The following is a 13672-nucleotide window of genomic DNA, read 5'->3' on the forward strand; positions in this document are numbered from 1 at the left end:
ACAACAACAACGAAAAGAATCGAAGCTAAAAAGTCAGAAAATCCTCATCAAAGTTGAAATCTTCGCCGCTGTCAAACATGGAGGACACAGGAAGTTGGGGGCGGGGCTTGGCTGCTGCAGTGTCTGCTGGTTGACTCCGCCCACTAAGAGGATGCTCCGCCCCCCAGCTGTCAGCACTGAGGAACTGCCCCCACCTGGAGCCGGAGCCACTGGGGGCTGCTGATGATGTCACAGATGATGTCACTGCTGTCCGTTTCAGCTGCACAGAAGAAAAGACGATGAATCTGAAGGATTTTTGGTTCTTTTTGTTCCAATAAAGCAAACAAACGTTACAGCATCAGCCAATCAGAGCAGAGAGCTGAGTCACCTGACATTAAAGTTTCAAGCCTCTCTGTTTACAAATAGGAACGGAGGGTTTCAGTCGCCCCCTGCTGGACATTTCTGAAACTGAATCCAGCAGCTGGAAAAACAATAAAATAATTCTCCAGGGTTGCCATAGCAACGTGAGCAGCTCCATGTCAGCAGCAGGTATGTTACCTGAACAGGTGGGCAGCCTTCGTCTCCTCTTCCTCCTCCCAGCTCCTCTGGTCTGTGTCTCTTCCTGGAATAAAGATCAGCAGATTATTGATTATTGATCAGTTGTTTCTCTCTGATCTGGTCTGCTGGTTCCAGTTGGTAAAACCAGTTTGGAACTAGTAAACGAGAGACACATTAAACTCAGTCACCTGCTAATGGTTTGGTTGCCGTGGAGATGGTTTCTGCCCTCCAAGCCTTCCTCTTCAGACTCTTCCTCCTCTTCCTCAGGTGTGTCCAGATATTTGCTCCAACGACTCACCTGAGCGGGTCTCACCTGCAGCCAGACACACGGAGCTCAGAGACTAGAGCTGTCCTGGTTTAGAGACAGAACCGGGTCTCACCTGGTCACCTGTATGCTGCTCCTCCTCCTGCTCACTGTAGATAAGGAGGAGCCAGGGAGAACACCTGAGCTCAGGTGGTTCCACAAACCAATCAGAAAATACAGCAGGTAATTCAATATTTCAGCTAAATCTTTCCCCTAACTTGGCACAGATGTTTCCAGAGAAAGCCACTGAAAAATTCAAGATGGCCACCATGGTTGTCATGGAGAACATGTTTGAACTAAAATCAGCTGTAGTGATTACCAGAAGTGGGCACTGCTAACCAAAAGTTAGCTTCACTAGCTGCTAATTAACTAAACAACAGTCTGAGCTACGTTACACTAAACTGCTAAGCACATGAAGACATTAGCAGAAGCTAACGCTAACCATTTTTACGCCAGTCTCATCTTCTTCTCCTTTCCGGTCTGAGACTCGCTAACAGCAGAAAGTTCATCCAGACGGGAGACCAACTGTTGTTGGGAACCAGTGTTCCCAGTGTGGAGGACAAACCACACTGCTGGTTCAGGTAAAGGTGTGTGTTACCATAGCGACCAGGCGTGGGCCTCCTGCTCCTCCATCTTGGCTCCCCTCATGGCGTTCAGCTTCTGGACGTGGCGCCGGCAGTCGGCTCCAGATCCACGGCCGAATTCCTGCCCACCAAAAGTTCTGATCAGAGTTCTGGAGAACGACCCGGAGGAAAGCAGAACTTTAACAGAACCAAAGCAGGACTGAACGACCCAGAACTCACAGGAGCAGGAACAGAACCAGCCAACCCCAATGTCAGGTTGTCCCCTGGTCAATCTGAGACCAGGGGACAATGGTTCTGGTTCTGTCACACTTTGGACCGCTCCAGAGAAGCTGGTGTTTTCAGTGGTTCTGCTCTGTAGAACCTCAGCAGAACCTCTCATGGATTTGGATCAGAACTAAGAATTTCCTCCTGATTGGACTGATCACTTGATCAATGAGCATCTGAACTGGATCAGAACGATAAACAGGAAATACTCAATCGCTACGACAACATGGACTTCCCCGCCCTCCTTCCTGCTTCTCAGCCAATAGGGAAGCAGGTCAACGTGGGAAGGTTGACTCCGCCCCTCCAGCAGGGGGAGCTGTGGTCGTCCAATCAGAAACCCGCACAAGGTCCGGTTCCAAACAAGGAGAGAATGCAGACCTGCAGCCGGGTTCTGACCCGTTGCGGTTCTGACCTGGGTTCTGATGCGGTTCTGACCCAGTTCTGACCTTCAGCAGTGACTGCTTCTCTCCACACAGCTTGCAGCTCCATTTCTTTGCCTTCTTCACCTGCCAGACAAGAAGCAGGGAAAACTCTCAACAAGGGCTGATTCTGGTCCAATCTAGGCTCAGAACCAAAATAAGCAGAACTTTGAGTTTTCATATGATAATAATTATAATAATTCATCATTCGGCTGGAAATCTGTTTGTTTACTCAGAAGAGTTCAAACCTTTGGCGCCAAAACATAGAATAAGTTCACTGCTGCTTTTTCTGTCCAGCAATAAATTAGATGCAATAATTTTATAAAACGAAGTAAAAAAAAAAAAAGTTCAAATGTTTTCTTTAATAAAAGAAAGATGTCCCGTTTCTTTATGGGTCTAATTTTTGTATTTTCTTGTTCTGGAACACGGTTTTAGTTTTTTCTCAGCATCACGAACTTTGACTAAAGTTTTGCCATCACATCATCGGCTCCATTTACCGGGACAAATCTGAACCCACAAACCGAGTCCTACGGCCCCAAACGGCCCGCGGGCCGCGCTGTGAGCACCTCTGGTTTACAGGTGGGAAATAAACTGAATATATTCTGGAACCTGAACTTTAATTTCCGGTCTGCTGATTGTTCTGGCGGATTGAATCCCAGATCCAGACTCCAGAACCGGACCGCTGACTTCTGGTTGGTCCAATAGAACCGTGATAATTTCTAGACGGAGCATCTTTAACAGGATGTCACCTACCAGCTGCCGATGTTTAGTTGTTTTCTGTAAGTGAACGAACCTCTGACCGGAAGTCAGGCAGCAGCTAACCGGACGCTCACCTGCTGCACCTGGAAGCTCTGGCAGCGGAAACACCGAACCACGTGAAAGTCCTGCACCATGACCGGCCCGCAGCTCTGGTTCTGGACAAGAGAAGGCAGCGCGTTCACCGGCTCCCGCGGTTCCGTTTGAACCGCGCTATGACGTCACAGGGAGGGGAAGAATATAAGAGAATGACACGGGAAGAGCGCCCCCTGCTGGGAGGAGGAGCCTGAAGCCGAACCATGTTCCTCTGAGGTTCTGTTGGGTTAAACCGGAACCGGTTCTGTTGGGTTCAGCCATTAAGTGGTGGAAACCGAATCAGTTGTACGGCAGCCGGTGAGGTTTTATTTTCTTCTTTTGTTTGAAATACATCATCATCTCCTATTTGACGCTGTTTGTACCTTCTGCTGTCCGCATGTTACTAACACAGGTACGCCCCCTAGAGGGCGCTGCACTTCCTCTGTGCTCACATTTTCAACATAAACACCACAGAAGAAGAAGCGGATTTTCTTCATTTTTATTTGAACAGATCAATAACTGATTAATGCAACAGATTTAAAAGCAGACAGATAAACAGATAAAAATACTGTGATGTCACTCTGGACAGGAAGTAAACGGGGAACAAAAACAACAGCTACAAAATAAAAGCTTGAATGAACACTGAACTTGTTTGTTGTTTTCAGCCATTATTTTTTTTAAATTCACGAAAACAAGGACATAAACCAACTTCCTGTGATGACATCACTACAGAGTCATGTGACAAACAGGATGTATATACACCTGTTCACCTGCAACAGACCGGGGAACCAATCAGAGATCAATAAACACCAGCTAAGCTTTTGCTGTGAAACACCCACAGGAAGTCACATGATGATGTCATAGCTCAGTCTGACCAGTCAGAGTCACTATTGATTTGACATCATCAGTAATGCTCCAATCAGATTCAAACAGACACAGGAAATGCAGGTGACCAATCAGGAGGCGGGAGAATTGAGTGTTGAGCTAACCAGGTAACCAGGTAACCAAATGATCAGGTAACCAGATGATCAGGTGAGTCAGGAGGACTGCTGGCTGAGTTCGTGGTCGGAGGCGGAGCTTATCTGGCGCTCGACGGCCCGCTGGGCCTTACAGGCAGCCATTTTGGCCTGGATGTCCATCTTCCTCTCAAAATACTCGACCAGCGCCGGTTCTGTCAACAGTGAGGCCAGCACTTGCTCAAAGGTGATTGACCAATCAGCATCTAGCGCGCTTCCCCGCCTCTCCTCGCCGCTGACCAGCACCGTGTCGTCGGCGATATCCTCGCACTGCAGCGAGCCGGAGCTCACCACCGAGAACGACGACACCGACGTGTCGTCCTTTGTCTCCTCGTCAGATGGCGGTGCTGGCGGCTCCAGCTGGGCGTCGGCCAGAGCCTGGCACACCTGGGCGTCGGTCGAGGTTCCCTCGCCGGGCCCCTTCTCCCCCGGCGGGATGGGAGGCGGGGCCTCGGCCTTCTTGGCGCCGTTGCCGAACTTCTTGCCGACCTCTCCGATGCGCAGCAGGAGGCTGGCCACAGTGGCGATGGCGTGGTACAGCTGCTGCTCGCTCGGCTCCTCGCTGAACATGTTGTACAGCGTCTTACAAAGCTCGATGAACTGCTCCTGTTCACAGGTACACAGGTAAACACACCTGGACGGCCTCACCTGGGAGCTCAGCAGCACCTGGACTCACCTGGTTCATCCTGGGCAAATCCTTGATGGTTTCCCTCTTGGGCTCCTTCTCCTTGGCCCACATCCTCAGGTAGTACCTGTAGTCCTTCACCTCTGACACAAGCCAGGAAACTCAGGTAAAGACAGCAGGTGTTGACACCATCAACGCTCAGGAGGAGGCGGGGCATTACCTTTCTTCTCCTCACCATCTTCTCCTCCATTCTTCGGTTCTTCACCTGTTCAGGTGAAAACTTCATCATCATCATCATCATCAGGAAGGCTAACAAACATGGTTTAAAAACCAGAACAAACCTGATGTCACTTCCTGCTGCCGCAGAGAATCCAGATCAGACAGGAAGGAGGATTCTGGAAGGAGACACGATGGAGAGGAGGAGGAAGAGGAGGACAGGGTTAGGAGGAAGAAGAGGAAGAGGAGGACAGGGTTAGGAGGAAGAAGAGGAAGAGGAGGACAGGGTTAGGAGGAAGAAGAGTCGGTGTTAGTCAGAGCTCAGTTGCAGCAGGAAGAGGAGACAAAAGAATCTGCAGCAGGTGTAGGACAGGTACCTCTTCATCTGTGTGTGTGTGTGTGTGTGTGTGTACCTTGTAGCTTGTCCTCAGTAAAGAAGTGTGTGGCCTCCAGAGCAGACTCCGCCTCCTCAGCACACAGAGCTGGAACAGATGGACAGGTGAGACACTTTTCAACACCTGGAGGGGTCAGCCTGCAGGTTGACCTCTGGGGTAGCAGCTAGAATCACCGCTTACAGTTTAGCAGTTAGCTGCTAAGCTAGCGGGGTAACTAGCACACTAGCGCCAAAATGCTAACATAGTAAAACAGTTATTTCAATCTGAAAACACAGATGAAAACTTTATGGGAATCATATCGTTAACATTAACAATCTGAAATCAAATAAACTTTCCTGCTTCTTCCCTTCATGCGAACAAGATGCAGTCAGAATACTAATCCAGCTGAACATTAATTATTGATCCCAGGTCCAGAGACGGTTGCAGTCAAGGGTCAGAGGTCAAAGTTAAAGGGAAATGCTAGATTTCCCTTTAACTTTAAATTATTATTGTTTTCAGGTCAAAGTTCTGGTCTGAGGCAGTCTGAGCATGCTCAGTGTGAGACCACCAACAGAACACCTGGGGACGCCAGGTGGAACCTCCAGTTAAAGTTCTGGTTCTGGTCAGTGCTCCTGGGTCAGATCAGAACCAGAGTGTCAGGTGAGCTGGTGGGGCTGATACCTGGCGGGAGGTGGAGCTTGTAGAGCAGCTTCAGCTTCTCCGTCATGTCGCCGTGGTACATCCCACCTGCAGAACCACAAACACAGTGAAACCGGGGCAGACAGAACCGACCCAGATGGAACCGCCTGTCTGCGGTCCGGAGCTGACTCACTGAGGCCGGTGCTGAACTCTTTGAAGTTGACCAGCCCGTCCTGGTTCTGGTCCAGCAGCCTGAAGAGCCGGGCCGACAGCGTGGGGGTGTGGCTTCCGCAGACCCAGGGGGACAGCGCCGAGAAGAGCTGGGCGAACTGGACCGGGTCGATCCGGTACTGCTCCAGGTAGGGCAGGCTGGGGTCGTGTCGCTGCGCCGCCGAGCTGCTGGAGCCCCAGTAGCAGCTTGTCATGTGCTTGGACTAGGACAGAGACAGGCAGGGGTCAGACCGAGAGGCCCTAAGGAGGACAGAACCTCAGGCGACCTCTGACCTTAAAGAGACAGTAAAGCTCCTCCAGCTCCTCGATGCTGAAGGCCAGCTCCGTCATCATCGCCCTCACCTGCAGAGACACACCTGTGAAGGGACCGACCTCGTCTCTGTGGGAGTAAATGTCCACAAACACCCACCACGCTCCGCTTCGCCGTGTCCTCCAGCGACTGAATGACCTTTAACCTCTGCTTAAAACGCATCTGCTCGATGACATCAGAGCGCAGGCTGCCAAACTTCTGCAAGGACAAGAAGTTTGATCCACCTGAGACCTTCGAGTCTGACCAGGTGACCACAGAGCTGCTAGCAGGAAGTGACATCACTCTGACCTCATAGGATGCCTTGATGAGGTCGAAGACGTCGATCTCCGGCGGAGGGTCATCTCCGCTTGTCAGCAAGGCGTGCAGGTGGGGAGTGGGCGGAGCCACCGTCTGCTTGTTCACAACGTTATCCAGGTACCTGCAGGACAGGTGAGTTTACTACTGGAACGGACCGGACCCAGTACGGACCGGAATCAGTACGGACCGGACCCAGTACGGTCCGTACCCAGTATGGACCGGAATCAGTACGGACCGGAATCAGTACGGACCGGAACAGTACGGACCGGAACAGTACGGACCGGAACCAGTACGGACCGGACCAGTACGGACCGGACCAGTACGGACCGGACCCAGTACGGACCGGAACCAGTACGGACCGGACCCAGTACGGACCGGACCAGTACGGACCGGACCCAGTACGGACCGGACCAGTACGGACCGGAACCAGTACGGACCGGACCCAGTACGGACCGGACCAGTACGGACCGGAATCAGTACGGACCGGAACAGTACGGACCGGAACAGTACGGACCGGAACCAGTACGGACCGGACCAGTACGGACCGGACCCAGTACGGACCGGACCAGTACGGACCGGACCAGTACGGACCGGACCCAGTACGGACCGGACCAGTACGGACCGGACCAGTACGGACCGGACCAGTACGGACCGGACCCAGTACGGACCGGACCAGTACGGACCGGACCCAGTACGGACCGGACCAGTACGGACCGGACCCTAACCCTATTTAGGGCCAGGGCCAAAAAAGTGTACATTTGGGAGGAAAAAAGGGCCTTTTTCTAAAAATTCTGGAGGGCTAACCCTTCACAACCTTCCATGACCGTTGTGAGATTTGCAAACAGTCCTCAGTTTCTGATTTTGCTTCATTTTATTTTTTAGGTTAAACTTGGATGAACAGGAAATGGTCCGATGAGACAGGACGCCGTCCCACCTGCCCAGGACGGTCATGGCCTCGCCCTCGTCGCTGCAGACCAGCAGGGCGTCCATGTTGTCGTGAAGGACGGCCAGCGCCACCTGCAGACAGACGAGGTCGAAGGTCAAGGGTTCATCTGACCGGTAACCGGCGCCACGCGGCTCCGTACCTGGAAGATGACCTTGATGCCTTCGTAGAAGAAGCAGTCGACCAGCAGGACGGCGCTGTCGAACGGCATGACGGACAGGAAGAGGGTGAGGAACCAGGACAGGCTGATGGTGGTGATGACGCCCAGCGCCTGCATGTGGTCATAGAGCGGCGGCAGGAAGGCCCGGGTCAGCTCCTCAAACACGGCCTGGTCCACCAGCGCTCCTGAGGGGACAGACCATCAGGCGGCGCCCCCTGGAGGACACCGCCTGCAACTACGTCCAGGAGTCAGGTACAGGTCACAGAACCATGGAGAGTGATCCATGGTTCTGTTCTAGACTGGGATCCAGAACTTCAACCCCTGACCTACAACCCGGTACCCCTGACCTACGACCCGGTCCACTGACCTACGACCCGGGTGTTGTAGTAGTCGGGCAGCATGCGCTCGCACAGCGCCACCAGCAGCCAGAAGGCCTCCTCCTCGGTTCCATACAGCAGCAGGACGGATGTAACGATGTTCATGGCCTGCAGGAGGCGACAAAGTTTCAGTTCAGTTTATTTTGGTAAATTATCAACATTAAACACAGAACACGTTTTTTTATGTAAGTGCATGTATTAATATACATATGCCTATATGTTGGATTCATAACAATCTTAAACAAAAGATGTTAAAAAATCCCCACAGAAAACAAAAATAAAAACAACAAACTTCTGTTCATCCTCAGCTAAAGCATAAAATATCCTCTATAGACACAAACATGCATCTAAATACGCACATTATTTACAAACATGATCACACAATGCATAAATCTAATAACTGTATAGATTTGATCATTTTACATTTTAAAGCTCATTTAAAATCAACATTCAGTTTCAGTTTAACTGAAACATGTTTAGTTTTTACCTGAATCCTGATATTAACAAACTTCATAAATTATATTTATTCTCTCTTCATTTAAATCGTTTCTCTACCATTAGGAAGTTTGTTCAGAGCTTTAAACATTATTTACAATATCTTTAAACTTTAAATAATTACTTATAATAAAGAGTTTATTCATGTTTTTACCTGCATTTCCTCAACAAGACAAATGAGGAAAAACTGAGAATTTATTAAATCTTTTATTTTAAACAATATTCCAGTTTTTACTTCTTCAGTTCAACATGAAGTTTTCAACCCACGGACAACGAGTCCATTGGTCCTGTTCGTCAGACAGAACCTTCCAGAACCGCTGGGTCAGGAAGTTTCTCATGTTTGATGGATTTTGTTTTTTAACGTTAAAATTTAACGGAGCTGGAGATCAAAGTGAGATTTGACAAAAGGTTCTGTTTGGGTTCTGGGCCCGATCCCGGGTTTTGGGCCTGATCCCGGGTTTTGGGCCTGATCCCGGGTTCTGGGCCTGATCCCGGGTTCTGCTTGGGTTCTGTACCTGGCAGTAGCCGATGTTGGGGTTGCGGTGGGCGTAGGCGGTCAGGACGCGGCGCAGCGCGGCGATGCCCGTCTCGTTCTGGAAGGCTCTGTGCTCGGGCATCGAGCGATGAAGGTCGCGCTCGATCTCCTCGGTAGCCAATGAGCAGAGGCCCGTGGCCTGCTCCACCAGGTCGCCATAGTAACCAGGGTGGGAGGCCATCTCGTTCTGAGCGCCTGCACAGACGGGTGGAGGCGGGTGAGCGGAGACGGGGACAGGAAAGCGGACACATGAAGCGGAACGGAGACGGACCGGAGAACAGCAGCCACAGCTCCCCCCTCAGGCGCTCCGGGATCCCGTTCAGAACCAGCTCTCGGGTTCTGGAGGTTCTGTACATGCAGACGCCCCGGCCGAACTCGGAGAAGTGAATGTTCCACGCCTCCTCCTTCATCCGCTCCTTCATCTGCGGGACGGAGGACGGGTCAGCATCTCCCCGGCGCCCCACCCCGCCTCGGGAATCGTACTCACAGCTTTCGGGCCGAGGTCCTCCGGGCCGTCCTGCTGGAACAGCCGCAGCAGGCCCTGCTGGGCGGTGGGCAGGCCGCCGTGGTAATGGCGCCCCTCGTGGACGGAGTCGGATCCTGCGGATTGGGGGACGCCGGTGGAGCCCTGGGAACAGAGAGACATAAGACAGAACCAGAACCACAAGGTTCTGACAGCCAGGCCTGGCGTACCGAGGAGCCAATCAGAGACAGCGGGTTGGTGTCGCTCCACGAGCCGTCCGGCGTCCGCTGCAGGAAGTCTGAGATCCGCTGAACCAGGAAGTCCCTGTCTTTGAGGTTGGCGAACAGGAAGTTCATCTTGTTCTTGGTGCTGATGGAGACGGGACACGGCAAGACGCTGCTGCTGTCCGCCTTCTCCACGATGGTCACCTGAGGAGCAGAGGATCGTGGGTAAATTACAGGACAATCGTCTCCAAAAGCAACGAGGCATCCAGCTGCAGACAAAGATGGCTGAACATGCGAGACCAACAGTAATCCAGGTGAAGGTTTGCTTTTTTCCAAAAAGACATTAGCCTTTTTCAAAATGGCCGCCATGGTTGTTTGAAAGAAAATTAGCGGTAGCTATTGCCAGTGGCCAGGTTCACTAACGACTAAATTAGAGTCTCGGCTATTAAACTGTTAAACACATAAACATATTACTGCACGCTAATGCTAAACCTCTTTACACATAAAACCATTAGCCGAAGCTAATGCTAACCATTAAGTTGACCGTCTCTCATCTTCTCCTTCCTGTTGACTGACCTGAGACTCGCTAACAGCAAAGTCCTCAGTGTCTGATTTTATTTTAAGAGGCTCAACATTGGAAATTCAAGTGGCTGATGGGAAATATGAACTGAGGGCGTAGCATGCTAATGTTTATGCCTGTACCCACGCCTTACAAATCTTCACAGTGACATGCTGTGAGGTCAAAATGATTCCATCAGAACATGTCGTAACGGTTCTGCTGCAGTTGCAGGAAGGCTCGACCCGGTTCTGCTGCTACTGGGCTCACCTCTCTGAGTGGGATGATGAGCTGGCACAGGTCCTCCTCTCTGCTGCTGAAGCAGATGTAGTTGTTGGAGATGAACAGCTGGCCCACCACGTGCATCTTGGCGAACGGCGTCCACAGCGTGCAGTCCGTGTGTCCGTCCAGCCGCTCGTCCTGCGTCAGCCGGAACATGGACCGGTACCGCTCGTTCTTGGCCCGGGCGTCGAAGTCCCTGCAGACAGAACGCGACCGACGCGGTCAGAGCCGTGGCAGACACGTTTGGACACAGAGAAAACGGTCAGAGTGAGACCTCTTCAGGGCAGAGACGTTCTTCAGCGTCTTGCAGGCCTTGGGCAGCGAGCGGTCGGCAGCGAACGCCTCATTGTCCAGCAGCTGGCGCATGGCGATGTTGGCGAGCTGCTCCATCAGCTTGAAGGTGTCGTTGACATTCAGGAACATGGAGAAGAAATGCTCGGCGTTCCGGGTGCTCACGCGGACGCTCTCTGGGAACACCAGGGTGGCATTCTTCTCCAGCTGGGTCACCTCGGTCCACTGCACCACCAGCGTCACTGAGTGGATCGGACACACAGGTCAGCAATTGCTGCGGACAAGTTAACGCCGGCGTGCGATTGGCTGACGGTACCTTCCTTCCCCAGCAGGAAGGAGTAGAAGCACAGGTGGTTGATGGACAGGTAGAGCCAGCCCTGGCGCGGGACACGCCCCTTCCAGTAGCTGCAGGAGTAATAGTTCACCAGCTTCTCCTCCTCTGGCATCCCAAACAGCTTCCGCATCTTCAGCTCCGCCTCCAGGAACTTCCCGCTGTTCTCTTCCTGCTCCTCGCTCCGCTTCAGTCGGTTCTCCTCCGCGATGATGCCCTGCAGGAAGTGACATCACTAAGCAGACAGGAACACATCCCAGCAAGCCAAACCGGCGGAGACATACCGAGATCTTTCCTTTGACGAAGGTGATGACGTCTTCATCGTTGTCGAAGATGGAGATCGTCTGCAGCAGGTTGGATTCCAGGAAATCCCAGTGCTCCGTGATCTCCTTCCTCGACGAGCCTGCAAGATGAGATGGAAGGAAAAATCTGAAATGATACCTGCATCCAGAATTTTCCCAGTCCTCCCAGTCCTCCTGCTCACCACAAGCAATGTTCCAGTAGATCTGGGAGTCGGCGGTCTGCAGCAGGATCCTGTAGGGAGCCACCCTGGCACTGGAGTCCAGAACCACGTCCAGCGTTCCCACCAGAAGACCTGCAGAGACACCGAGGACTAGCAGACATCATCAGGACCAGCCGCTCTGCCAGCTACAGCTCCCCCTAGCGCAGATTAGACGGTACTACAACAACTTCTACCTTACGCTGAAGACATGCAACTCTACACATCGACCCCATGACCCCATGACCTCCATCCCTCGGTCCCTGAGTCTACATAGGAGACTAGAAAACGGTCCATAAGGAGTGGTCTTGGTTCTGGTTCTAGGGACTGGTGGACAGACTCACCACCGCCTTGCAGGTTCCTGTAGTGACCTTTGACCTCACAGGGTGAAACATAAATCACCTGTTGGGTCACCAGCTGAGCCCTCATAACGTTACTTCAAGCAGATCTGACGTCACCCCCCCGTCTGGTCCGGTTCTGTCCTCTGAACCGGGTTTCTAGTTCTGCATCTAACGATCCGGAACCGTTCATGGTGTTGCCATGGAGATCCACCCAGGCTAACCGAACGAACCCCGGTTCTGCTGAGCATTACTGGAGGTTCTGTCAGAACCGGGTCCACCAGCGGAACCGAACCGGAGAACCGACACCCAACGGAACCAGTCGAACTGGACGGACCCTTTGACCCCCTCACCCAACCTGCTCGGAACCAAACCGAACCGAGTAGACCTCTATCAGCAGCCCCCTCCCCTGCTCCCTCAGACAGAACCGAACCTAACGGAACCGAACCTACCGGACAGCCCCCCTCCGCGGCCGTGCCCCCTCCTCCTCTGCAGGATGAAGAACGGGTTGGCCCGCTCCGAGACCCAAAGAGCCCCGGCCAGCAGAACCTCCTCCGGTTCGATCCACATGTCGGCCACTGCGCTGACCCAAAGACCCGGTAGACTCCGGACAGAATCCGGAACCAGGTTCTGTCTGGTCCTGGTTCTGGTACTGTTGTTTTCAGCGAGTCTGATGACTCTACATCACTTCCGGGTGTGACACGTTAGGCCACGCCTTCTACGTGCTGTACGACATGACGTCAACATGTTTATAACGGGGAAAAAAACCGTAATCTGAAATCTGAGACGTTGCTGCTCGTCTGAACTTCCACCAAATGATTTAGGATATTTATAAGGTTTCTGGCGCAGCAGCAGGAATTTGATGCATCAATCTCCAAATTTCGTTTGTGTCTCGGAATGCTGGAAAATAAGAGAAGAAATTTTAACCTGCTGTAATCTGTGTTCATTTGTGCTTTGTTGATGAAACAATAACCTGTAAAAATAAATAACTGAGATAAATTATAGTCTAAAAAAGGACTCAAATGTTGCATAAATTATAATGAAAAATAATTTCACTGGAAAAACTGAGGGAAAAAAGATTTACAGAAAAAACATCTTGACAACTGGAAAAAAATAATAAGATTATGCAGAAAAAAGTAGTACGTTCTGAAGAGTTCTTGAAGAAACCTTGGTGTTGCCTGCAGCTTGGTGTCCAATTTGGAACCGTTTCAATTTATTAAACCAGACATCCCTAATGTCAACCTTCAAAAAATTGACTTAAAAATCCAACATGGCCGCTCCTCATGTCAACAATAGTAACTTTAATGGTAACATGTTTGACAAAAATCAATGTTTGCAACTCTAACCGTAACTTATTAAAAGTGGTGTTTGCATGTAGAGAGTAGAGCTTAAATCCACGTTTGTAGAGATGCTGTGAATGTTTTAGTTTGGTAAAAATCTGAAGTTATGGAAGTCAGAGTCTAAATCCAAAAGTTGCTCTTTGTCTCTCAGTGAACTGATTTTAATGTGAATGATTCTCCTGGGAAGTTGG

The 13672-nt window shown here is 51.3% G+C and overlaps 2 protein-coding genes across 4 annotated transcripts; both read right to left on the minus strand.

Moving 5' to 3' along the window:
• Positions 1 to 3: 3 nt before the first annotated feature.
• Positions 4 to 3339, minus strand: mrnip (MRN complex interacting protein). Of its 3 annotated transcripts, none has more exons than XM_023328381.1 (7): positions 2942 to 3339; positions 2136 to 2195; positions 1440 to 1546; positions 918 to 951; positions 726 to 850; positions 538 to 601; positions 4 to 259 (listed from the first exon to the last, which is right to left on the minus strand). In XM_023328381.1, exons 1-7 carry the CDS (start codon positions 2999 to 3001, stop codon positions 26 to 28), a joined length of 684 nt encoding a protein of 227 aa, XP_023184149.1. In that variant the 5' UTR covers positions 3002 to 3339; the 3' UTR covers positions 4 to 25. The 3 variants fall into 3 exon arrangements, with proteins under 3 accessions (XP_023184149.1, XP_023184148.1, XP_023184150.1); XM_023328380.1 differs by having other exon boundaries at positions 918 to 981; XM_023328382.1 differs by lacking the exon at positions 918 to 951.
• An 84-nt stretch (positions 3340 to 3423) lies between these two features.
• Positions 3424 to 12711, minus strand: tbc1d9b (TBC1 domain family member 9B). Its single transcript, XM_014473782.2, is given in 23 exon segments — positions 3424 to 4561; positions 4632 to 4723; positions 4801 to 4845; positions 4922 to 4975; positions 5210 to 5278; positions 5852 to 5917; positions 6003 to 6243; positions 6314 to 6382; positions 6450 to 6548; positions 6639 to 6768; positions 7582 to 7664; positions 7733 to 7935; positions 8118 to 8235; positions 9138 to 9352; positions 9429 to 9579; positions 9645 to 9713; positions 9716 to 10048; positions 10671 to 10878; positions 10957 to 11215; positions 11290 to 11521; positions 11589 to 11707; positions 11789 to 11899; positions 12594 to 12711. Coding segments are annotated over 23 exon segments (3669 nt in total). The 3' UTR covers positions 3424 to 3976.
• Between the last annotated feature and the right edge of the window lie 961 nt (positions 12712 to 13672).

This window comes from Xiphophorus maculatus, chromosome 23, assembly GCF_002775205.1.
Source record: "Xiphophorus maculatus strain JP 163 A chromosome 23, X_maculatus-5.0-male, whole genome shotgun sequence".
In the NCBI taxonomy this organism is placed as follows: Eukaryota; Metazoa; Chordata; class Actinopteri; order Cyprinodontiformes; family Poeciliidae; genus Xiphophorus; species Xiphophorus maculatus.